Consider the following 26,643-nt stretch of genomic DNA (forward strand, 5'->3'; position numbering starts at 1 on the left):
CAACTCAAATAACTTTCTCACAGCACAAGAATAACTGAGAGAAGAAACTGATATTCTGAGCAGTTGATCAGCTAGATGAACTATGATAAATGTGCTCTAGATGACTATGAAAGCAACTATACAGCTAAAGCAAAGGCAATTTCCCCAACACTGTCACAGTCAGCATGTGAATTCCTGCTAATCCAATTACAAATTTTCTGTAACAGTACTAAATATGTTATACCTTTTCTTAAACAATGTAGAATTATTTTAGTACTTCAATCAACAGTTTATTTAAATAAAACAAAATTTGCAATATTGGGAAAAAAACCAAACAAACAAAAGACAAAAAAACAAGTAAAAAGTACTAATAATTTGACCAAGAATTCAAGTGAAAAATATGAATTTTCAAAGCCAAAGGAAATGTTTTTTCTAAAGACACAGTTCGGTTGGATCAGTATTGGGGTTCGATAGCCCAAGACACAGTGTGTACAACAAGAAAGGCACATTTGCAAATACACAAATGCAAATATGCACACACAAATAATAACTGCACAGGTGAATGCATTGGTATCGCACAAGACAGAAGAGTTGAGTAGCAATCGATTCCACTGCAAGCAGGATAGTGCGTGGAGCTAAATGCAATCCTGGGCCTCTGACTGCCATCTTTATTGGCCCAAGCCCCGGGAGATGAGACTGGGCTAATGAGCTAGACACTAACACTGGCTCCCTACCCGACTGCTAGGCCAGCCAAGCCCTTGGCTTTCTCTGTTAATACCTTCAGACGTTTCAATAAGAGGGCTATAGCTAGTGCAGAGGCCATTATTGCACTTCTGTCTCTTCTCTATACTTTTTAATATCACTTCATCCAAGGAAACACAGACACTGCGGATGTGTGCTAGTCAAAGGCTAACCGGGCCTATGATAATCTATTCGCAATCGCTGGCCGTTATATATACAGCTGAGTGTGACAAGCTGAGGCCCGCTGAAAACCAGAATACGGAGAACAAAAGTGCAAATATAAAAAACACAATTATCAAGTGTTTTTCTTACATATCTTACATTTAAACTGAAATTAGTAGGTACAGCTTACTGGTTTGGAATTGGAAAATGAGTGCGCATGGCTAGATAGTAGTAGTTAGGTCAATAGTGCATGAAATGCAATGATTATACTTTAAAATGTTCAGAGCCCGTCTAAGTATTTTCAAATGATTAATTGCTATGGAACATACCATGAGAGGAGTCCTTACTGTGATGATTCCTGCATGTCATTTCCCTCTGCTCTTTCCCTATATTTCCCAACTTTTTACCAATTTACCCAAGAAAATAATAATCTAATTTTAATAGATGAAAAACAGTGATTCTTTTTTTTTGTGGTTGGCTGAATATACAGTACATAGACAAATGTACATTTCCAGTAAGTTGTGAATTATTTGAAAGTTTGCTGGTATAAATTTGAAAACAAAAACGCATAATTTCCCTCAAAACACTGATATGTTGCTTCTGTATTATTTTCAATGAGTTTTACAGTTTTAATTATTTATAAATTACTGCACTGTTTTTTTATTTACATTTTACAAAATGCCCTCCTTCCTTGTTTTTAAAAAAAACTTTGATTTTGGAAAATGTCAGCACTCTTCCTATTAGTGCATAATGTGGCTCCGACTCTGAAAAGTAAATAATTTGGTGGAATAATACCAAACATTTCCACTCAAGACTGAGGTCAGTCATTGCGCCACATGTCCAAAATGTGCTTTCAGATTTGCAGTAAGATTTGTATTTCCTTTGCAAACCCGGGCTGTTTACTGATCGCATAATTTCAAGTCTCCAAAGATAATGCTAACAATGGAAAATCTGCATCGTAGCCCTATGGTTTGTTTGGTGGTTACTGGATTTACAATTGGCTGCTCTGAGCTGTCATGGAACAAAATACAGCAAACAGTCTTGGGTAGTGTAAAACTGTAACCTTTTATCCTTTTTATGTAGGTTAATGGGTGTGTTGTATTTGCTTCCACTGTCAGTACTAAAAGCTTTACTTTGAGTCAAAAAAAACCAGTTCAGTCATTGTTTATCCACTTTGAGTAATATGACTAATAGGTAACAAATGTAACAGACTCTTCCCACATAACACTGTACAAAGTAACAAGTTTATCCATATGAATCACAAGTATGTATCGCTTTTACAGTTAATTCTTGCACAAGACACATATGATAATGCATGGAGAGAAAAAAAATACACCAAACCAAACAATTACAAAGACCAAAATGAAAATTGTTAGCTGGAAGAATGTGTGCACAACAGATTCTCAATGTAGGCATGAAAACATCCCAAACAATTAGCATGGGAACACATATGCTGCCAAAGAAGGGGTGAGGCAAAAGGGGTCAGAGGTTCTTCGAGGTTCTGTATGAGGGCCGCCTCTGATCAGCTTGACTGTGTGTAGGGTGAATGGTTGGGAAGGGCAACCCTGAGACAAGAGAGGTCAGCGGGACCGAATGATGTGAGCTTTAATGTCCACAGACAGAGGACACAGAATGGGAACCATCTTTGACGTCTTAATTACCTTTAACATCTTACTCTCATACTTCTGACAGCTGTTTTGGCGCAGTTTCGAGATTGGAACAATTTTCTGTGCCTCGGGTACTCTAGCAAAACCAATGGACAGAAACCGGAAGGGTGTTTATTCTTTTTTTTCTCAAAGGCACACAGATTTTGAACCATGTGACAGATTTGTAAAAGCACAGTACGAGTGGATTTCTTGGGGGAAAAAAAATAAATTTTTAACATTTTTTTGCTTGCCTAGATTGACCTTAGACCAATCCTCAGAAAAATCCTAAGGAATTTTGTTTATTTGACCATCTCATCCAGCTGGAATCAACAGAAACGGCGCTAAATCATGAATCACATCTAAGCAATGTCTTGCTGTATCAAAATCAAACTTATTTCATGGAGCAATGACACCATTTTGAGAAACCACAGACAATTTTAGGACTTCCTCCCAAGATTTAAAATATGTTTTAAGACCAATTTGTGAGACCATGTTTCAAGTAATAGACTCATCTGCAGAAATCCAACTTAGGTTCCAGTCAGTCAAAAATGAGAACACTCTGGATTATTTAACTAAAAAACAAAACAAAACAAAACAAATAAACAGGGAAAAAAACCGTCCCTGGGGAGCACTGCAATAAGCAAAAATCTATTTTTCACTATCACTGCTTAGATGCTCGTATCGTCATTGCATACCTTTACTGATTCAAACACCCACAGAAAATGTTCCCCGATGAATAGTTTGACTGACTTTTTGCATTTGTGTATGTGTGTGTGCGTGTGTGTGCGTGTGTGTGTGTCTTACAGAATCATCAGACGCTGATGCAGGCCATCCCTCCCACTGCTGATGCCGGACTGGGATGTTGGTCAAGTCTGAAATGTTTCTCTTCACCTGCAAACAGAGGAAATGATTGTATTTTATTGAATATTACTGTATACTTGCAATACACAAAACTCATGTAACATCCGTAATGACAACAGCATGCCCTGCCTCTCTGACTCTACACAAAGAGCTTTGATATTTCTCTATATTCTAGCCAGCGGGTGGGTCAGTTTTAGCGTCAACATGATTGCCTCATTACGTTGCATACAACGCTGTAAATTTTAGGAGGCATCCTCCGCTCGGAAGAACAGAAGAGGCAGAGAATAAAGGGCTTCAGAAGTCAAAGGAGAGAGAAGGACAGAAAAGAGACAGCCAGTGTTATCAGCATTCTTCAGATGCCACTGCTAATTCCCAGCGACAACAGCCCCACGCTCTGAAATGAACAGTATTTCTCTTCTCCCATTCATGTGCGGACGCTGTATCTGCATCACTTAATAACACTCCTTGCTTTTAAACAGTTAGCAGCCAGCAAGCGCCTGTCCCGTCAAGCGTTGCGTTACACCGGCTGCTGGGTTGTTGGTTTAAAGCCCTAACGCCAGCCTGATGTGCGCCAGTCAACCCTGATCAAAGCCCTGTCGGTGTCTGAACGCTGGCGGCCGTGGATTCTAGTGCGTTTGTTCTGCAGGATTCTGCCGTTCAGGCCCGCAGGGCTGAACACTGATGCTGAGAAAACTATCTATTGTGGAGCTAAGATCCCTCCACACACACAGGGCAAATCCTGTCTATGTAACAAGCACTGAGAAGAGATGGATCCTTGAGCATATTCAGGGCTGCTGGTCATGGAGGTGGAAACTTAAAGAACGCTACAAACACAAAGTCAAAGCCAATCTCGGGGAAAGCAGGAAAGCCTGTGCAGCACACTGAACTGTAAAGATTATGAAGATAGACAATGCTCGGCTGCTTGTCCCATAATACTACTTATTACCGCACTTTGCATTTATATGTAGTTTAAAAACTGTCTGGGAGCACAATCAGAATGACTCTTGTTATCTTTTATAAAAGAAATGCTCAAAAAAAATTAAATAAAACAAAGTAAGGAACACTTTTGTCCCAAATATTAAAGTTGAAAATCTTTACTGGCATAAATGAGGTAAAAAACAAAACAAAAACAAAACGACAACAAACAAAAAAAACCCTGTGGAAACACAAATCATCAACCCTCTTAAAACAAAAGCAAAAATCAAAGCTAAAATAGTTTTTGAGCAGAATATTTTTTTCCTACACATTATCAGTCACAAACATAATTTTATTTCACTGTGGATGGGCAAAGCACGGCAAAGCAATTCAGAGTACAAACATGGAGGGAGAAGTATAAAAGAACAATAATAAATGAGTGGCACAGTCCATCCTTTGCCTTTCCGTCGTAAATCCCACACCACACGGCTCGGTGCCTATCCTTATGAAGAGGCTATGATCAGGACAGCAGGCTGGGGTCAAAGCGGGTGGCCAGTGTTATTACAGAGTGTAATATCTATGTTTGACCAGCCAGACTACAGGGATTTGACTGACCGGCTGGCCGGCCGATGAATAGAGGGGAAAAGGGAGGAAAGGAGAGGCATAAACACTAGTAATGAAGAGACTGCAGTCAGAGGTTAAAGCAGCATCAGAGAAACAACAAACTTACGCCCACCACAGAGAGAGTGAAGGTGAGAGGTGGAGGAGGAGAGTGGAGACAGAGAGTGAAAGACACCTGGCAAAGGACAATCTGATCTCACCACAAAAAAAACCCCCACCCACATCTATACAGCAAGCGTGTCCACCTGAAACTACACTGTCAAAATCTGAAGGGAGTCACTCAATCTTTTCCTGACATATGAAATATTGTGAAAAACGACTGAAAGAAAACTAATTATTAATAAAATTAAGGACAGATAAGAACCCAAGACTAGCTTGACAGAATGCCTGGCCTTAACCCAGCTAGCTGAATTTCTTGTTGCAGCCCTCGGTTACAGAGCATTGTTACTGAGGGCTGCAATCCAACCACACATGGAGCAATACTGTCTAATGCTGCCCCCTGTCTACCGCAACAGCCATCTGACTGATAAGTGAGACTGAAACAAACTAAAACAATTACGTTTAATAGTTGCCTCTCAGTAACACTTCCATAGCAAATTCCTACTTACAAATAATTCAGACTTGTTTGTCTCTAAACAAGGGGCCTACATTTGGAACGTCATTGCATGGGGTATTAAGCAAAACATGGCATTGGTGGTCGAACGATTCGGCGGCTTGTGAAAGGTATTGATCAACCTGACTTCTACACAGAGAAGATAAAATGTAAAGAAAATGCCTTTAAGGGAGCATAAAGGGATTTATATCAAAGTCTAACACAGTGCTGCAAATTGTGTGCGGCTGTTCATGTTGAGATGAGGCAAGGGTGTATGAGCCAGTTATACACAACATTAGCTAAACTGGCAGTGGTGCTGAGCTGCTGGGCAATATGCCTCACGGCAAAATTAATGATCCAATCATTGTAAATGCCAATTGCCTGTAATCCTTGCCTGGAAGCAAATCAAAGAAAAGGAAAGGTTTCCGTTAAACAGTCACAAGCTCCCTCTCTCTTTCTTCATCTCCCCTAAGCACCAGATGCCTTTCTTTCATTCCTTTTCGATCCAACCCTCCTTTTCTCAGCTCTCTAGCCCCTGTCTGCATTCGGTTCCTATATGTCGCCCAGCTGCGGAGCAAGGATGGGGCCCATCCACAAGCCCTGGGGTGGGCGGGGTGGGGGCGTGGGGGGGCAGCAGACAAGGGAAATCCCCAGGACAACTGGTCTGGTCACGGACAACTCAGGACCCGGCAGCCATGCCTATTCTACCCTCTACTTCCCTGGCAAACATTTGCTCTCCAGCTTAGCTCAGAAGCTAGCCAGCAACTTACCCCCACAGTATAGTCTGGTAATGCCAATCAGAGTCTACACCGCCTTGAGCTCTAGAGATGGAGAAGAAAGAAAGTGGAAAGGGGACACTGGGAGAGAGATGGAGAATGAAGGAATAGAAAGGGAGGGGTAAGGGCAGTTCCCTGAGAGCCACAAGGCAAAGCCACAGTCTTTGGCAAAGACAAACAAGAAGACAAGACTCCATCCTTATTGATATGCACAAGCAGGGACCATCGGTTAGTCTTCAGTAAAGACAAAAGGGAGAATGGGGAAAGAAAGGTGCTCTGTAGTGGTGTCCATATGTGAGATTGGACACAGTATACCAGAAAAGAGTGTCAGTCAGGCTGAATATGTGTTGTTACCACTTTGTTGCGTCCCAAGATATTTCTGTTGACAGAACAGCATTTCCCTTCTAGCTGGTGTCTTTAATTATTCTTCTTATTGTATATTTTTTTCAGTCTATTTCCTCATCTCTCCCACAGGCAAGCCATACTAAAGCAACTCCACTCCACAACTACTCTTTCACATTCACTCTGACTCCGAAAACGTTTCTGAGCCAGCCCTTACATGATGTATACACATGATATATTCAGGTTAAAGTTCTGGGTCTCATTTTCCCCGCAGGGGGCCTTGAGATGCCTAAAGACAAGCATTTGTAAGGAAAGGACCGCAACGTGGAGGCCTGTTTAAGCCCACATGGTCCCTTCTCTATCCCCCGTGGCCTCTTACAGCACCCCCCACCAAGCCAACAGTCCTTTGCCTCCTTTCTGTGTCCACAGTTCCCCCCTCCCACACCACAGGGACCCCTCCCCAGTGTTTGTAATCCCAGCAGAAACACTTAAGGTTCACAGTGGGTGCTCATCAAAACCATCTGCCTGAGAAGAGAGTGAGGAAAAAAAAAAGGGGAGATGATGAAGGAGGAGAAAAAAATGAGAGCGCAAATGGAGAAGAGAGAGAAGTCCAGGGAGGCGAGCTGCCTCCAGTTCAGATGCTGGTTATACTAATCTGTTCAATTAGCACCATTACAGGCCCTGCGTGCAGCCTGATTATTATTAGTGTAATCTTGAACTGCAACGAGGACCTAGGCCAGAACAGCAGTGGTTGTAGAGAACAAGGAAGAATAAACACCTTTCACTTTTGCTTTTGAGAAAACAGTTGGTCTGGATGTAAAACACAGAAGCATTCAGCACATCTAAACTGACAAACAACTAGTCATAGGCATGTAAAGAATCCACAGACATTAAACATCCTGATACACTGAGATCAAATCATTTAAATTGAGTTTAAATTACCTAAACTTTCAAGGAGGTACTGTAAGACAGAGTTAAAGTTCTTACTTCTAGCAGCTGGCTAGCAAACACTGACTAATAAATGTTTCCTGCTCAGGTCTCTCCCTGCCAGAGCAGAGCAGGACAGCACAGGGCAGCTGTGTATGGCTATGTCCACTCTAATATGTTTTCATATTAAACAGAGTTTCTGCACCATTAATAAACAAACTGAAGCAATATCTGTCCATTCACCTAAAAATGTATTTTACATGTCCACTGATGTACACCTGGACAGTCTGTGGTAGGAAGTTGTAGCTTAATAAAATGCACAGTTTAGCTGTAGAACAGCTAAGAGCATAAACACCAGGCTCAGCAACACCTGTAATTTGTTTTCCTCGTTGAATTAACCACTGGTTGCCAAGACCAATGCTTTTGTTTTCTCCCACAAAAGGGTCATGTGATGGGGTGTGATGACTCACGGAAGGACAGATAGTGACTGATGAGATTCAATCAGTCAGCAGTTGGATGTTGGTGCCTGCATGATCAATTTATGATCAACCCGTCCTTACTAAAACTAAATCTTAGCTTGGTAGAGTTTTCAAAATACTTGACTTCAGGGGACCTAAAAGGACACAGTAGTGTGGTCAGATATATGCTTTAGTGGTGAAAACACTGGGATGTGACCACACGGTAATTAACACATAATGCACCAGCACAAGCATAAATTCCGTCGGCCACTTTCATAGGTTACGTCGTAAGCTCTCTAAGATTGCCTGTGTCTAAATCTGGCCTTGGTGTGGATGCAGCCTAAAAGACATGTTTCTATATGCAGGCAAGTTCAGATTTCAACACAAGTAGGACCTAAAAACCGATACAGCAAGACACACTCACCCGTCTTCGCATTCAAGCAAGCATACACTTACTTTCCCATGTTCCTTAACATCTAATCAATTTGCAGCTGTGATAGCAATAACCAACGGATAAAGACATGCACTGGACTCACACTGGGTCCTAGCTGAGTAACCATAAATATTTCATAGGCTGCAAAGGCTACTGTTTAGTTTCAGATGGAGTAAGCGAACGCACTGTCTTTTTCCACTGCACCCACATGCCTAGATCAAACAATGTTTAGTCATTTAAATGGCTTTCTAGACTGCTGACACTGCAGCGAGAGAGAGAGAGAAAGACGCAGAGCTGGGGGAGTCCAGAAAAAACGAGGGGGCTGTACCAGAGCGCAGCTGTGAGAGTAATTATGTGCTCTGAAATGTGATCATTTGTGATGAATAATGAATCGATGGCTGAGATAGACTAGCAATGTTTGGCAAATGGAATGAAAGTTGTATTATGAGAAGCCAGAATAAGGCACAATAATATTATGTGAGTGCATGATGTGGGTGCATTACAGAGACTTTGTGCGTATGTGTGCATAGAAAGTGACACTGTGATATCTAATGTGGTGTGTGTGTCCATACCTCCTGTATGGTTCTGGAGCCGGGAAAGTTGAGGTTGTAGTCCCTCTGAGCCTCACGGTGGCTAATGACCAGCAGGAAGTTTTGGTTTAATGAATCCTGAAGAGCACTAAACGAGAAGAGGGAACATTGGAAACCGTAAGAAATAGGGATAAATGCTATAAAGGAAATGAAAACACAGATTGATGCAGAGAGAAAACACCTAAATGAGGTGACAGAACAATGACACAAGAGAAAGAAGAGGGCAAAGACAAACATACATAATTGCTAACAGTGACTCGAGTTGAGTAAAGGGCAAGCTGAAACTTGTCGACTAGTGGTAGCCTGCTGGCCTGTGGGGAGGTGGGTGCTTCCTCAGGGGGTAAGTCGTTCTCTTTTCTGGTTATGTCTTAACAAGCCTGTCCAGAGCTATGTTCAGCACAGCAGGCTCCAACAGCTATGACCACCTGCACATTAACAGCGGGGAGTCGATCAATCTGCCTTAACGCTAACAAAACAGGAGAAAAGGCCTACAGTACTTTCAGAACTAAAAAATAAATATAAATAAAAAGCAACATTTTGCTGTGGCATATCCTGAACTAGCTGAACACAGTCAAAAATCTGAAATAGCCTAAACCTAGTCCAGTTACAGTTACAATAGATGTATCTAGAAAGCTGTTAATGTTGTTGTAGGCAGGTCATAAAGTATGTATTGACTGACTATGCTATAGTTATCTCCATTTGCATTCCCTTCAGCGTGAAATTCTTTTCACCAACTTAAAAGTGAAAAATAACAATAATACAAAACTAAAACTGAATGTGAAAAAGTTTCAGAGTAATTCTGCAAATAAGTCCAGCAGACATTTACTAAGAAACTTTCATATTAATCTGTGAAAGCGGTATTTACAGACAACCGCTGCTCTAAGATGTTGCCTCTGGACCGACACCCGTAGCTCACTTACTAACTTACAGCAGTGTTAGAGAAGAAGAGGTGGGGGAATCAACTTTTGGAAGCTTAATTTACAATAAGCTGTGAGGTTAAGTAGCGTTTTGAGCAAACGCTGGGTCTGTGAGGCTGAATAGCAATGGGAGGCTTAAAGGCCGAAACAGGCACTTAATCAGGGCTCAGAACCCAAGAAGAGGAGGAAGAGTTGAGAGAAAGAGAGGGATGGGGGAATTAATATGTAGCGCACACATTAATTATGCAATCACACCCTTAATCTGCGCAGATCTGGACGAGCTTATGTTAACAGAAGCTCAAATTTACTGTAATGACAGCATATTTACATTGACTAAAACTACGAAATCAATATGTAAATGTAATGTTTGTTGTAGCTAACTGGAGAAGATTGGAAATGTGTGAAGTGGGAAGGATGGATGCATATGTAATAGGCCCGAGCAGACGGATGAGAGCGATGTGTGTGCGTGTGTGTGAGAGAGAGGAGAGATGGAAGGGGTAGGGACATATAAATAAGGATCTAGCTAATATCACGATTATGTTTGGACACAGTCCCGAGCTGCTGCTGGCAAGCGGCTAGACTCCTAAATAGGCAGAGATAGAGGGTAAACTGAGTGGAAGTGTTACTCTGTCCTTCCAAGCAAAGAAGGAACATCTTATCAGTCATTTATGGCAGGCCGATGAGCCATTTGGTGTGTGTGTGGGTGGAGGTTCTGTTTGAGATTTACTTTGAAAAATATATCACTCATCATGCTCTATAGTACAAATATAGCTACTTAAAATATCAAATGCATTCAGACCGGAAACAAACTGCCACTCATGATGAGTCATCTCCTTGTCATTTCCCATCTGTCTAAGGAAGGCCTGCTGGTTCACATATAAACAGAACAACCATGTTTCAAATCTAACATCCCTTTGTCTGGACCGCTTTCACCACCTGTGTTTTCAAAGCGGCTGTCTTCTCGGGGAAGCAGGCCCTTCAAGCAGTGCAGGGTTGAAATGTGGATGTCGCAGTGTTTGCTTCTGCCTTCAGAGGTCCCTTTCTCACTCAACACACACACACACTCGTTGACATCTAGGTCGGCCCGGAACATCTCCGGAGGCACTTGACATGGCATAAGGGTGCCGTGAGGAAAATGTCATTTAACTTTATGGACAGCAAAAATGGAGCGTTCTGCAGGGGGAGAAGAGCAGGCTAAACAGATTGGTTTCATTCTGAGGTAAGCCTGTCGCCTAAGCTGTGAGTCCCCGCGGCACAGAGCAGACTCTAGACCTTATTAAACTAGCACTGCCAGACACAGAGACGCACACGCACGCACACATGCACACAATGTGACATGTGCCTACAAAACACCAATACCCATACACGCATACGCTGTCCCATAAACATTCACCAAAACTGCTCACTGGTATTTACGAACTACCATAACGCGTGTTTCAGCTGCTGCTTTAAATGCTTGAAAAAACACATCAACCAGCAGAATACACGCCAGCTCATCTTATGCCCCTAACAGGTACAAAGGAGGTTCTGAGGCGCACACGAGAGTCTGCTTACCTCCTCCATATTTTGCATCCACAACAAAGCAGAAAAATGTGAAACCATTCAGGTTCTGCTCTATTTTGATCTGCCATTGTTTCCAAAAGGTTATTATTGTGCTACTCGCACAATCCTTCGCATCACTGCTTTAGCTGACCAGTTAGCTATCTCCCTGAAGTATCTGTGTATCTGAGACTGGACAGCTGACACGCGGAGGTGAAGCGTAAGCCGACAGGCAAGAATACATAAAAAAAACCTCATGAATCGCTTTTTTAATTTCAAATTCCTTTCCAGAGTTCAAATTAAAATAACCTTTCCTCGGCAAACACGTGCCTGCTCAGAGCTGGAGCAGAGAATAAACAATAAAGGAAACAGGCTCCATTGAAATATTCATCAGCCCTTCATCATTTATGCACGAGATTAGCTCCTCCTTAACACCATCTTGTATTCACATGCGGTCATCAACATGGCCACAGAAAAACTTCAGACCATTACTAACTGCACATCACTTCACTAACTAAATAACTATCTAAATGAATCGGTGCTCAAAGGAATACCTCCCGAAGCCTCGAGATTTATTTCTAATCAAACAAGACAACCAAAAGGAGTTTGCTCAGCGGGATCATAATGACAGTGCAGCACTATTTAATCAGTCGGTTTTGGTGGAGGTCTGTGTACAGCATGAGCCAAGCTCGACAAAGTAATTGCTTTGGATATTACCATTTACGGGAGATTTGAATTTTTACTATGAGCACTGAGAAATTACATTTGGGTGGATAACTGTCTTTTCAGATTAAAAAAAAAAATACAAACTAGCAAATATAGTTCGGGAGACAGTGAGAGGTTCATTACTCTCATTCAAAATGTGTGTTACAAGCCATTTTATTTAGATGGTAGTGGTTCCTTTTTGCTTTTTGTTTGGAAAAAATCATTAGCAGCTAGAAGAAAACTTTCACTAAGAGATGTTTTTTCCTGCTTTCATAACTATACTATTAAGTTAAGTTAAGGTTATTCATATATACCAGTTTTAAAATATTATCAAGCAACTTTACGTCTCTGCACGTTATACTCCTGTCATACCTGCTGTGTGTTATACTGCTTCTCTGAAACCAACAAAAGCTAAAAATGAATATGTCTCAACAAGCAAAACAATCCTGGTAGAAAATGTGTCTGAAAAATGTACTTACACTGTTTTTTCCCCCCTTTTTGGCTTTGATACTGAATATCAATCATGCAAAATCATAATGTTTAATATATAAACATTTTCAGTGCACGCCATATTGCAGTCTGTAATATGGAACATAGCTACCAGCCAAATTAAAAGAAGCTCAAACTTCGATAACACAGTCTGTATGACCGCTATTTTCTTCCTAGATGTCAAAAAGATATTGCCCGAGTGCCACGAACCACCCATTTTTACACTTTGTGGTCATCCTATTACATGCACCATGTAACCTAAAGAAATCCCATAAAACTGCTCTGCCATAAAGCTGACTTTGGGATACCTAAAATGTTTCTGTTGACACCACTGCGATGGTTTTAAATAAGATGTTTTAGCACTGAGGTTTAGCTGCAGTTATCTTCTGGCTTGTATTATATTCAAAGGCTTTTCAAATATTCTCATAAATGACAAGAACCACTTGTCAGTGCATTATTAGAGCACAACACCACTTTCACTCTAAATATACATACACAACAACATTATACACTCCACAAAAGGTTAAACACAATAAAAATAGGTTTTATAGCAGAGCTCTTGTACCGAATTGTGGCAGACTACAAGTGCAACTAATAAAGAGGCAACTCCGTGTGTGGATTTTTGAAGCAAACACTGTTGCCGGATGCCTGTTTGAAAATGGCTTTAGTGTGTGCAACATCCATCCAAGTTGAGACAAACAAATAGATTACTTAGAGGGAAATGAGATACATAGTTTTTTTTAATGTTACTAATTAGATATTCTGCTATATTTGGATTAATTATGGTTAATTAGATAATAATTACATGCTGGGAGGCTACATTTTATTAGAAACTTGTGGGACAGTAGGTCAAAAACAAATAAAAGTAGACCTTTGTCTTAATGTTAACCCGTAAAGTGCTGCACTCAGTTTTGCTTATTAGAAGTGAAACTGAAATCAGGGCCGTGGTTAAAGCTTCTCAAAGGCAGGGATACAATATAATCAACAGTAAAAAATAATCATTAAGATATATACACACTATAAGAATTACAGATTTCCTTCCATAGTGAAGTTTCAGATTTTATAAAGACACACACGTCGTTTTTCATGATTTTCTCATGAAAATCAAGCTCTTTCTCATTTTCCCTCATACATTGTAATACTCATTTGATTCATCCTTAATTCCTCTAATTATGTTGCATGAGTAAAATGAGAAGACTGCCACTTTCATCAGTAAATCAAATATTATAAGATATTTAAAACACAAATAACACAAGAACTGGTCATTTATGGTCATTTGATACCAAATCAGTTCATTCATAAGACATGAATACTTTGAGATGGTATGACACTAATTCTTGCACTGAGATCTCTCTGCTACAATAAATCTGCAGACACTTCACATGAACTGTGTGTATATGGTGTGACCACAGTTTATTTTTACTACAAGCCATCAGCCTGTTTGGTCTCGCTACAGGGGACTGCTCCCTTCACATTCTGTGATTTGTCACCTATCCGCTCCCAGTATGCCAACATGGTCACCATACGCACGCAGGCACACGTTAATAGACAATTGCATGTGCATATACACAAGAGCCCACCCACTCCTTTCAGCCCCAACTGTCCGCCGCTAAAATAGCTGACACAGAATAATGAGCTCCTGACACCCAAAATGATATCGATAACACTTGGAGGAAAGGCAACGGTGCTGCTAAAAAGACACAGCAGTCGGTGTACGAGTGAGAAGATGAGGAGAGGCAGGGAAGAGAGAGAGCAATGGAGGGTCATTAACTGACAACACCGTATAACTACCACTTAGCCTAACTAGCACGGAAAGCAGCAAACTGCCAAATTACTTCCTCCACACGTATTCTGCTGACATGTGGATGCTTTCTCAGGGGAGAGCTACAGTACAATTTTTGTTTTTTTTAATTCACAGCTGAAAAAAGAAAAGATTAAAAAGAATTGGAGGTCAATGTATGACACGCCAATAAAAAAAAAAAAAAAAAACCTAAACAAAAACCCTCTTGATCTTCTAACAAACGAACTAATGCTCATTGCAGATACATGCCCCGTACTAGCCACAGAGCTTTTGATGATGATTTGAAGATGATTCATAGAGACACGGGAAACTCTGCTCACAAAATGTTATACTTCAAAATGTCCCAGACTACGTCACAACTTATTAGGTTCCACAATTACATAATTATGCACTCAAGAAGACCTTACAGCTGCTTTTTTAATGCAATGTTAAATTGATAAATGCTGATAACGGTACTGGATCTGAAACTACACTGCTCAACCATTAATTTTAAAAATATTCTGAAGAACACATAAAACACTAACCACTTCTGGTAAATTTCCATTAAATCATTTCTTTCCCGTTTTGTTTTTAGCTCACAGACCATGTCCTCGGGGACATTAGCTTCAAAAAAGAAAACCAATTCCGTTATTAATCACAGAAGTGGCACTGTACATCCTCAATCATTCTGCCTGGATGTGTCTTCAAATTACAGCGCACACAAAATTAAACGGCGGGGACAATGACAGACAGCAAACACTCATACAAACAAAGAACTCAAATACTGCAACCATACAAATAGTGCAAGGTAATATTTTAAAGACATATTCCCACAAACAAAAAAATGTGTACCCTTCATATCTATCATTATCCGTCCAATCCCCTCAAAATAAAAAATAAAAATGATCTTTGTCATCCTGTGATAACCAAGTAGAATAAAGCAGATATATTATTTCTTTGGATGACGTTTACCTGATACTGATGAAAGACCAATCACATGCTCAGCTGCCAACTATGATTGTATTACGGCTACGACTTTATCCTGAGCTGCCTGACATTTCAGAGAAAAAGGTTGCTAATGCTGTCACGCATTCACTAAGACAACCCGAGAAACCTCTGGATGAAGAACACCGACTTCACAGGCTTTCCCAGAAAATCTCTATTGTTACTGTGTGTTAATGTGTGATCTTTCAAGCAAGGTATAAATAATAGATATGAAGTGTGGCTGTCACATACACAACTTCTGAAGAGAAAGATGCAAAGGAAAACCTTTGGCAAGCAACAATATCATAGCGAAGATGACAAAGACGGACGACAAAATTATTATTTGCATAACACACAAAGAGTGTGGCACCAGACGTTCCTCTCATCTTCTCAAAATGTCACAAAGGATGTGAAAAGCGAATGTGCACTGCCAGGTCAAATGACTCCTAATAAAGCTATGAAAGCAGCGTTGGCTCCCTCTCCTCTTTATAAGTGGAGATATAGCACCACCTGGTGTTTGAACTGCACTCATGCCACTACCTATAATGATTTATAGTGTATACGCAGCAGAATGACAAGAAAGGATTTATCCCCATAATAAGGATGGGAGTTAGAGAGTACCTGTTTTTGCTGGTGCTGGCAGTAGGGGCAATGTCAGGGGTCAGGACATACAGGCTGTTGTTCTTGGGCAGGTGTAAACTTCTCAACACCATCTGAGTACACACACATAAACATACACAACTGTAAAAAGGTCCTGTGAATGAGTTATAGCTGTAGAGACAATATAAATTAGATCGGCTCCTAAATGCAACACCTGTCTGGTAATGTAAAACAATTAACAGAAGGAGCAGACTTGTGTTATATCGCCATTTTTCTTAGTGTCTTAATGTGTTAATTCAATTCAATACAATTCAGCTTTATTTATACAGCACCAATTCACAACAGTAGTCACCTCAAGGTGCTTTATAAAAATTAAAGCTTTAAACTCACACTATCAGACACATCTCCGCTCTTCCACCCTTTCAACTGCATTTTGGACACCGGAACACCAAGCTCTGTTTCAAGGATCTGTTTGATTTCTCCTATGGATTGGATTAGACAAAGAAAGGAAAATTGACCTTTTGTTTGCAAAAGTCAGTGTGAAAGCGTTAAATATGGACACGGTACATCTGTGCGAGTTTGCGGTGCTCACCAACTGTGCTGCCCTCCTCAACCACCAGCTCTACAGAGCGTTGCCGGTACTCGACCCTGAAGTTGAGCATCCGGGACTGACGCTCTACGATGTGTCGGGAAGAAGGGTTGATTGGGCAAAAAGCTGAAGCTGAGGACGATGGAGGTGAAGAAGACGAAGATGAAGAAGAGGGGGGAGGAACTGCGCTTCCTGCTGCTGCGTCAGCTGCTTCTGAGAGGCTAGGAGGTCCGTACACTGTGGCCTGACTCGCCTCACTGGAAAAGTTACTACAGGAAGACGGTCAGAAAAGAAATTCAAAATAGAACTAAAATGACTTCCTTGTGGTTGTATGCTGCTTCAAATTATTCAAGTTATAGTGCAGCTCCATGTCTGTGTAAACTCATACAGAATATTTACTTTAAATGTTAGGCAGCAAAAGCAGGTATAACCAATTCAATAAAAGACATATATGGTCACAATCTCCCCTCGTGCCCCTCAGTTATGGTGCTGAATAATGACTGAAAAACTGCTTTTGGCAAAAATTATGATGCTGCAATAAAGCTGACCTTTGACTGTTTGGATACCTAATGTCATCAGTTTATCCCATCAGAAATTTGTGTGAAACTTTCAGGCATAACAGGCTTGCGCAAGCGCAAAAGCCATGCTTAAACATTTTATCAGTTTAACAACAGTGGAGAAGTCACTGGCCTGAGCCGTATGTTGTCCGCCATAAAAACCTCCACAACAAACCTGAGCAACAGGAAAAGGACTAGATCCAACCATGTTAGAATAATCTAACTGCACCCCTGCTCATCAACTCAGTGAGAAATAAAATTAATCCACCAATAAATTAAAAATTAGCATTTTTTTTCCTAAAATCAGAATGTCATGTACTGAGTTACAAATACTGCACACTCAAAGACAGCTCCTCACACGTGCGCTGATAAATTAATGACTTTCATTGTTTGTGTTATTAATGAAATTGTATTTTATAGATATAAACTTGTAACTTAGATGAAAATAAGATAACATTTTACGTGTAATCGATGCAGGAAATCAACTAAAACAACGGGTTCACATAATGGCTCTTGATGTTTTATAGTGTATATGCAATCAACATCAGGCTGTTGTGAAATATACCAACAAAGGAACAGAGATAACACATGTGCCATGAACTGCAGAAAAGTGGTGGGAAATCCAAGTCAGGACATAGTTGGAAGTTCTCCTTTCTCACCATTTCCAATACTGCAAATACTCGGTTTGACTTAGGCAATACCTGAGTAGAGCACGCAGCAAGGACACAGGACAACCACTCGTTAGCTTTGAATTTACTGAACTCATTAACTGTGCGACTGTCAAAGATCAGATATCACACCTAGACTTTGTACTGAAATGTTGGCAGATTAAATATCACATAATTGCCAATCCAACTGTGACAGGCACATTCATAAGGCAGTGACTAGAAAAGTTTAGGGCTGCAATGCATGTGTGAAAACTACAATAAAAAGCATATCATGTTAATAATTGAAGGTGCTAACTGTACATTTGCTCTAAAATCAGAGATGGTTTACATTTGAGACAGATGATGCAAAAAAAAAAAGAGATTTTGCAACAAATATTAAATAACAAATATGAGAGATCCTGCCAAGATCATCTTTTTTTTAATGCTGAAAGTGTCGAGGGGAAATAAGGCTGATTTCAAGAGCTGTCAAAATGAATAGAAAAAAAGATCCCTATTGAAAAGGCATTTAAAATATCTCTTATAGTGTTCTGGGCGTACTTTTATCCTTTACTACAAGTAGATGGCATTCTTCTCCATCTAAACCAAACTACTGAGGCCTTCACCTATAACAGGACTCATGATTTCAACAGATGACGGAGCGGAGTCTCATGAGAAAATCATATTTAACGCTCTTAACAAGCTGCTTATGATTCTTAAATTGCTTAGTTATAAAGACACGATTAAAGACAGAAACACTGTTTAGACAGCAGTGCTGGAGTACCCTCCAACTGGCCCCAGATCAGGTCACGTCATCAGAGTCTGTTTACAGGACAACTCTGGCCTACTCATACCAATGCCAGCCACTGAGTGAATGTGTTCGTGACAGTGTGTGCCTTCAAGAAAGACTGGCAATATCCACATGGCGCAAGAGCTGAAAACAAACTACAGCACATGCATGTGCACACGTGCGCACAAGTGACTTGCAAAATAAAACGGTTAAGGGGATGCCTCCAGTGGGAGGGTCTAGATTAACTAATTGCATTCATGGCCCAAGAGCTGACAATAGGTCACTCGTGCACATGCATGCATGTGTGCATGTTCGCATACACACATGCATTGTGTGCATGTGTATGCATCAGCTCATGAGTAACAACTAACTGTTGAAGGAAAGTGAATGGCACAAACCCTCTTAAAAGAAACCCGTTCTAATCAGAAACTGTGTTCAACTTGATTCTTAGCAGAAAGCTTCCTTGCAGGAAGTTTTTTTAATATCAATCCTCCATTAAAAAGCAGAATAGAAAAATCATAGCAGAAGCAATACCCTGCAGCTCAGTAGACTCTAGGTTATTATTTCCTGGATGTTGCTGCGTGTGACTGTTTTTATTGAGCTACACTTCTGTATCCACTATAACCGTGATAAAGTTCACAATGCCTTGTCAATACTGAGATGAGGACTTCATGTTCCTGCAAACACAGTCAGATTTTGGTTAAGATTTCCTTATTTATTTTCTGACTCTCGTATGCAGGTGATGTACATCAGAGGCACATATTTCACTGAGAGTTTTTTGGGAATCCCCAAACTCATTTATGTGTTTGCACATCTGCCTGTGATTACGTCTAACCTTTAACTTGGTCATTACGGTTTGACAAAAATACAAAAGTGTTCTGAACTTATGTAGCATTCCCTTGGAATTAAAAGGTGAGCTGGTACGTTTTCTCTTATTTAGAGCAGATTTTTGAGAATGTGGTTATTACCTTTGTAAGATCCCGTTTTCCTGTGGTATGACCCCATTGATGGCTGCCTGTAATAAATGCAGAAGTCAAAATTTCAGTTGTTGTCCTTTTGCCTTCAAACACCAAATAACACCATGACAAAATATGCAACCAACGTAAACTGAACTAATTTCAAAGAGGCTGGCAGATGCAGCATGGATCACCAAACAGGTTTTAACTGTAATTACTGTAATAAACTACTTTTGGCAAACAAACTTCATTTAGGCCTCTATGGTCTTAGGTCTATTTTCATATATATGTATATATATGAAAAATTAAATATCTTTCAATAAAATTTACACATTTTATACTGACTGACTTGCAAACTCTGTCAGGCTGACAGGTAGAGTCCGACCTGTGCGTTCTGAAAGTTTACAAATTCTGTTACTTAAAAGAAGAAAAAACACTGAAGGAGAGTGAAAGATCAGAACAAAGGGAAATGAAAGGCCAAATATAGCCACTGTCTGCTTTGCAGTTTGCTTTTGTTTGAATCGACAATTGTTTGGATTCCTCTCGAACACTCACTATTCTACACTGCCAAACAGGCAAAGTAAAGCTGGTAAGCGCTATTATAATCATATCCACTATTCATTGTTTGTATGAAAAGCAATACTAGAATTTTCTTGCAAAGAAAAGGTATAAGGAACTGTGAAATAATGGCAAAAAAACACCCAGCCCCATCATCAAACATGCTATAGTTGGCCTTCATTGGAGTATACAGTCATTATCTTTAGGTCTTATAACTGTCTTTGCCGTTTATCAAATGCCACACATTACTGGCTGGTGAACTGCCAGAAACTCGGTGGGCAGTTATCACGAACAAACATAACCTCAGCACTTATGAACACGACTCTTTGTCTCTTGACTGAAGCTTCCACCGGCTTCGGTTTCAACTTAAAGTCACAACTTTGTTTCTCTTTTCTGAGCTATTAATTTGTGTTTAAACAGTTTCTGTCACATTTTAAAATGTCACAGTGGGAAGAAGCTCGAAGAAATAATAAAATGAATCACTGATAGTTAAGTGTCAGATCCTGGCATTGCAGGTAGCTTTAGGTGCGTTGATAAGTAAAAAAAAAAAAAAAAAAGAAGACTTTTAAAAGCAACAGTGCATTCTTACTCAATACAAACATGCTCAGGCTATAAAAAGTTTAGCAGCATTGTAATGATCCATTTATTTTATCTTTCCTAACACTAAAAACAGCTGCAAATGGGTCACCCTTCCTAAAAAATAAAAAATCACGTCTGCTTTTATTACTGTAAATTTAAAAATAAAATAAAATGGACAGTAAGCACATAAGAGCAATGGCAATATTTCACACCACAAACTCCAACTTGCTGGCAGATGCAGTACTAAGGTATTGGGGTGAAACTCCACACTCACACTTAGCAAACACATTTGTTTTTACAAAAACTAACACCTACTGCAGAAGAACTGCGAGCCATCAGATTTACAGCCGCAGTGAGTCCAGCCCCCACTGTCTATCTCGCTGCCTGCTTTGAGCTCCTGCCAGCATCTATCTAAATATAGACTGACCTCTTCCAATATGCACTTCATGCTGAGAGGTGCATCATGAATTAATACAAACCTGACGGGATTACATGAGGAAATCATTTGCCCGTTACACAGTGTGCGCTACTGGATGTTAACTGCCCTCTTGAACCTGCCCTGTAGACAGACTAAGTCCGTGTGTCCAAGAGTAAAGCCCAATAGAGCCTGCAGATAATGAACTTACCACTAAATCCCAGTTATTAAGCTCTAACAGAGTGATTGCCTCTGCAATGTTGTCAATTCCAGTGCAAGCCTGTGAGGGGAAAGCAAAACAAAAAATGAATTCAGCAGACTAATGCATCGTATAAGATCAAATTCTAATTGTGAAAAGAACAATAACAGTTACAGTTTAACTACTACTCTATTACCCATAAAAGCAACGTGAAATGGTAACAGTCTTAAGAACGATTATGAACATTCAGTGATGTCTTGATCAAAACAAGGTTGCCAGTTTCTCAGAATCTCAGTAATACATATTCAGCATGACAACAAACATGGGCTTTAATGTCAGTACCATTGAAATAAATTAGTAGGTCTAGTTTAAATGTAAAACCTTAATAAATAAATAGAAACAGACTCAGATAGTAAAACAGTAAAACATGTACTGAGCATTTTGGTCTTTTGGTCTTTAAACCAGCATGACATTTCAACCTATTAGACATGTGTAAGAAATGTCTATTTTCTTTATAATAGGAGCAGTTAATACTTAAAACAATATTTATGCCAACATTAAGGAACATTTTATGCCTATTTAAAATGACCCTCTATAGAATTCATAAAGTTTTTACTTGATGATGAAGCGCTCTTCAAGTATCTACAAAAAAGCAAAGTAACACTGGCATGTCCCTGCTGTCTGCTGATACCAGGAAAATTTGGTGTTAACAGCAAGAAATTAATTCAGAACAAAGTGCGATGCGGTGTTGAAACCAACAGCCCAGTACTACATATCAAGAATAAAATCCAAAGCAAACTAGTTGTGTGTGTATATAAAGTATATTATCATGCTGGCTAGACATAACCTGGACTTTAGCCCAGCCTTTGATACCACTGATCTTGATTCACAAGTCAAAGCCCTGTCTTGGATTAGTTTACTTCATATGTTGCTGATAGAATGCTTTTGGTTTCAGTGGGCAAGATGTTTGCTCAGATCTGCTCTCATCATCCAGCTTCGTACAACGATCTGGTTTAAGTCCTCTGGTGCTTTCATTGTATAGTCTCCCTCTCTTTTAAACCTTGTGAACTAGATCTGGTTGAATAATTTTTTACAGTTAAATGCAGACAAAGACAGCACATCTAATTATTGCTCCTCAGAGCATTACTGCCAAATCAGACAGGAACTGGGGTCCCTTTATCCAATCTAAAACCTGACATGCTAAATCATGGGATATTTTGTCTGCTTTTCAGTCTTTGACATTTAATGCTCACATTAAGTCTCTGATATGCTGGTGTTTTGTTTTGTTTTGTTTTCCATTTGAGAAATATTACTAAACTCTAAAAGTCAATTGGTGATGCTTGTTTAAGACTTTGCCTCCTCTTGCTTGGATTGCTTTTATTCTCATTCTTTTAAGTTCTTACATTTCACCCCACTTTTAAGGGTTTTGCATTGCCTTCCTACCAGGTTTAGATTTCGGTTTCAAATCTTGGTTCTGACTTTTATGGCCCACTGCATCCCTCAGGTCCTCAGATTGGGGCCTTCTTTTGATTCTGCATACCCATTTGAAAACAAAAGGGAATTCTGCCTCCAAACCTTAGCTCCAAAATATGGAAGAGGTTACCACTGTTTAGAAAAAACAACTAAATTGTTTAGATAAGTATTTAAGTAGTGGTTGTGATTTTGGGTTGTTTTGCTTGGTTAATGTGTGTCAACTTTGCGAATAGTGCGGGCTAGTTTTTACCCATTCACCTTTTTAAAGCACTTTTTGACGGTCCTTTGTCTCGAAAAGAGCTATAAAAATAAAAATCACTTACTTCCCTAACAGTATACTAAAGTAAACTTGCAAACAAAACTACAGTAACAAGCTCTTCACCGGGGAGCTTGCGTACAGTTAGCTAAACACAAACAGAAGATGACGATTATATGCTGTTCTAGTAAAGACCGTCAGATAAACAGAATCATAAATTACTGCCAGTTTGCAAAGGTTTATCGCCATTATCGCAATGTTCACGGCAAACTGGGCTTAACATTTAGAGTCTTTATGGATGACACAGTTTCTGATAAGGATTTGAAACGCTGGCAAAACAATGTGTAAACAAGCTGACAGCAGCGGCTAGCCCCGAAAATTCCCTCTCAGTAGTAGTTGGATCGTTATATGTAAACGATTCAAAAGATTAGATGACTGTTGTCATCTGTCTGGGTCATCTTTTCTGTTATGTAGTTATTGGTCACACAGATAACAGGCTTCTTCATAATCAGGTAGCAAGTTGTCAGTGTGTTAGCACAGCGTGCTAACCACAGAAACACCAGCTCAGGTCTGCTGTTTACCACGCCAGTCCGAGGCGTTTCAACAACAACGGGCACATTAATGCCCACCTCGTACAATATGAGGGGCTAAGAAAAAATGACACTCACCTGAAAATCGGCCAGAATCATTTCTCTATCCATGTTGCTATCGCCGCTTTCGGAGGCCATGGCAATGACTGGCTAAAAGCAGTTCTTGTTCCACTGGCTCTCGCTGCTTTCTGTACTCACACAGGGACGCTGAGTGCTGGTAAAACTGTTTGCTTAGGCGTGGCGGCGAGTGAACGAGCTGTCAAATTGGGAAATGCTGAACTTTCTTTGATTTTTAACTGCTTCAAATAGACAAAATGCTGTAAAGTAACGTTACAGTGTTCAGTTATCTCATATCACTATTGTCAGCTTTACGGCTGACGTAAACCGGAGATTTTGTCGCAGATTGTCGTAAAAAAAACCCAAACGCGATAAAGGGAGGTTAACTTTCATGTAGCTGCATGAAATCAGCACTTCTCTCCTTAATAACTGTACCACTATAAATATGTTTACTATGCACATATCTACAGACTGAAGTCATACATATTTAATATTCTATTAGCCAGGGCTTCCACATGCCTAAGCTTTAGGAGTAACACGACATCAGAAATTATATGACTTTGTCCAAGTGTTATTACAGAGTTGTAAGGTCATTTAGATTTTATAGACCAGTCTTGTAAATGTGACATAGGTGAAGAGTTCACACAGCCAGCCCATGCAGTAACAGGCTCCTCCTCCAGGTCAGCAACTCCGCCTGCTGTCTGGTTCATGATATGCTTTTTGAAACAGATTAAACCAAGCCACCGATGTGAGGCTCTTTCATGAGCAAACCTTCTCCCTTTAGGGTTTCGCCACAGCGGATTATCTCACCCTATCCCTAGCATCCTCTGTCACAGCAATCCTCCTTCACTGCATCCATGAATCTCCTACTGCAATCCCAGGTTTCCCTCTTTAGCGCCTGCCTGGTACCTTCATACTGTCACCTCCAGCTCCGCCTCCAGTCTTTCTGTTAGTGCCACAGTCTCCAAACCAAACATCATCGCAGGTCTCACTTGTGAGACTTTTTCTCTCTTGCTGCTATCCTCGTCTAAACCCACTCCACCCTATCTGCACGCTCTTCTTCACATCTTTAGTGCACTGTCCGGTGCGTTGGGTGGTTTCACAAACAAGTAGAGATCTTAACTTTTATTCAAATAAATATTTTAAATATATTTTCACATCAGTGGTATTGTTATTATTTTTCCTCTTTCCGCATGCACAGTTTCAAAGAAAATTTTGGTCATCTATACGAGTAATATGTTTCTTGGACACTAGAGGGGACCCATACATCATTTATCCTACTGAAATAATATGGCCAATAACACAGTCCTCAGTCCTTGTTACAGTTTTTTCTGATTGCTTACAGTTTTTTCTGATTGCTTAAGCACATTTTTTGTAACTATTGGCTAATTTTGCAAAACTCTTCACACAAATAAGAAAACCTGTCACCCAATCATCAAAACATTGTAGTTCTCTTGCAAAAGCGAACACAGCTAGACTAACTCTTCACACCTTCGTAAAAGTGGTGTTTCCGTATCAAACAGTACACACAAGCCATCATCTACTAAGCACACAATGCGCCAACTGCACACTGATGGTATGAATACAAAACACATCTGGCTTTTGCTTTCTCTGTGCACAAGGTAGGCTATGTCAGTTTGAGCTCATACTTCTGTCATAGATCCATAAGCATAGAGGTTTCCAAACTTCAAGTACTGGTGTTTATTCAAACACATCAAAACAAACACAAGTGTTTATTTCCAAGTATAGGATTATTTGCAATCGCCATAATGACTATATGGGTTACTTGGTCTGCAGTGAACATGCTTCCTCTGCCCCCAGCATCTGGTCATCTAGCAATTCTGTAAAGTAACAATTTCAGTATTTTTACATCAATGGTATTGGTGTGTTTCTCATTGGCATATGGCAGTGCTACAAGTCTTTGTGCGAAGTGACTGTACTAACCGATTCTCATTTCAAGATGTCCCTATGGTACTTGCTACAGTGTAGCGGCTCGAGTTAGGCTGGACCCGTTGGCCAGCTACCCTCAGGGTCATTCCACGGTTGATTACATGGTCCACTATTGTAGCTCTGATGTCATCAGTAATTCTATTTCTTACTCTTCCTACCCTTCCTCTCCCCCCTCCTCATTTTCCTCTCCCCCCTCCTCATTTTCCTCTTGCTCCTCCTTGTCCTTGTCGTCCTCTTCATCCTACTTCTTCACCTCCACGTCCTCTTCCTCGGCCTCCTCTTCTTCTCACTCTTTCTGCTCCCTCCATTGTACTCCGCACACACAGCTTACCTGTATTATAGTGCTTAGGCAGATTGCAAAGTGAACGAATTATCTAAAAAAGTTGTCACATGTGAAAGTGTGCCAGACAGTTGGCAAATTAGTGTTAATGATAGCCATACATGTGTATACTTTTGCTAGGAGTGTGTTGGAAATTTGGTAATTGAGTGTTGTGCAGTGAATTGTGCCTACAGTTTTGCAAAGTGTGTGTTACAAAATTGCAAACTGAGTGCAAAGCAGTTTTTGTGCTTTTAGTTTTGCAAACTCAGTGAGTGGTTTTGCTATAAGTCTGAATAGTTTTAGAGATTGTGCTACAGGAATCACAGTTAGGGTTTAAGCATTCAGAAAAAACTGTAAGCACATTTTTTGTAACTATTGGCTAATTTTGCAAAACTCTTCACACAAATAAGAAAACCTGTCACCCAATAATCAAAACATTGTAGTTCTCTTGCAAAAGCAAACACAGCTAGATTAACTCTTCACACCTTCGTAAAAATGGTGTTTCCGTATCAAACAGTACACACAAGCCATCATCTACTAAGCACACAATGCGCCAACTGCACACTGATGGTATGAATACAAAACACATCTGGCTTTTGCTTTCTCTGTGCACAAGGTAGGCTATGTCAGTTTGAGCTCATACTTCTGTCATAG

The 26,643-nt window shown here is 40.1% G+C and overlaps 1 protein-coding gene across 1 annotated transcript in view; it reads right to left on the minus strand.

The window, feature by feature from the left end:
• The window catches only part of faf1 (Fas (TNFRSF6) associated factor 1), a 60,409-nt gene extending 36,340 nt beyond the window's left edge, over positions 1-24,069 (minus strand). Inside the window, exons 1-8 of the mRNA XM_082523064.1 lie at positions 23,742-24,069; positions 21,357-21,425; positions 19,606-19,652; positions 16,650-16,915; positions 16,448-16,539; positions 16,079-16,170; positions 9,026-9,131; positions 3,333-3,419 (exon numbers count right to left, since the gene is read on the minus strand). Coding sequence (XP_082379190.1) covers positions 3,333-3,419; positions 9,026-9,131; positions 16,079-16,170; positions 16,448-16,539; positions 16,650-16,915; positions 19,606-19,652; positions 21,357-21,425; positions 23,742-23,801 — 819 coding nt within the window. The 5' untranslated portion in view covers positions 23,802-24,069. The remainder of the gene's footprint in view (positions 1-3,332; positions 3,420-9,025; positions 9,132-16,078; positions 16,171-16,447; positions 16,540-16,649; positions 16,916-19,605; positions 19,653-21,356; positions 21,426-23,741) is intronic.
• Between the last annotated feature and the right edge of the window lie 2,574 nt (positions 24,070-26,643).

The sequence above is a fragment of the Aulonocara stuartgranti genome (genome assembly GCF_965226115.1).
Source record: "Aulonocara stuartgranti genome assembly, chromosome: 23".
NCBI classification, from domain to species: Eukaryota; Metazoa; Chordata; class Actinopteri; order Cichliformes; family Cichlidae; genus Aulonocara; species Aulonocara stuartgranti.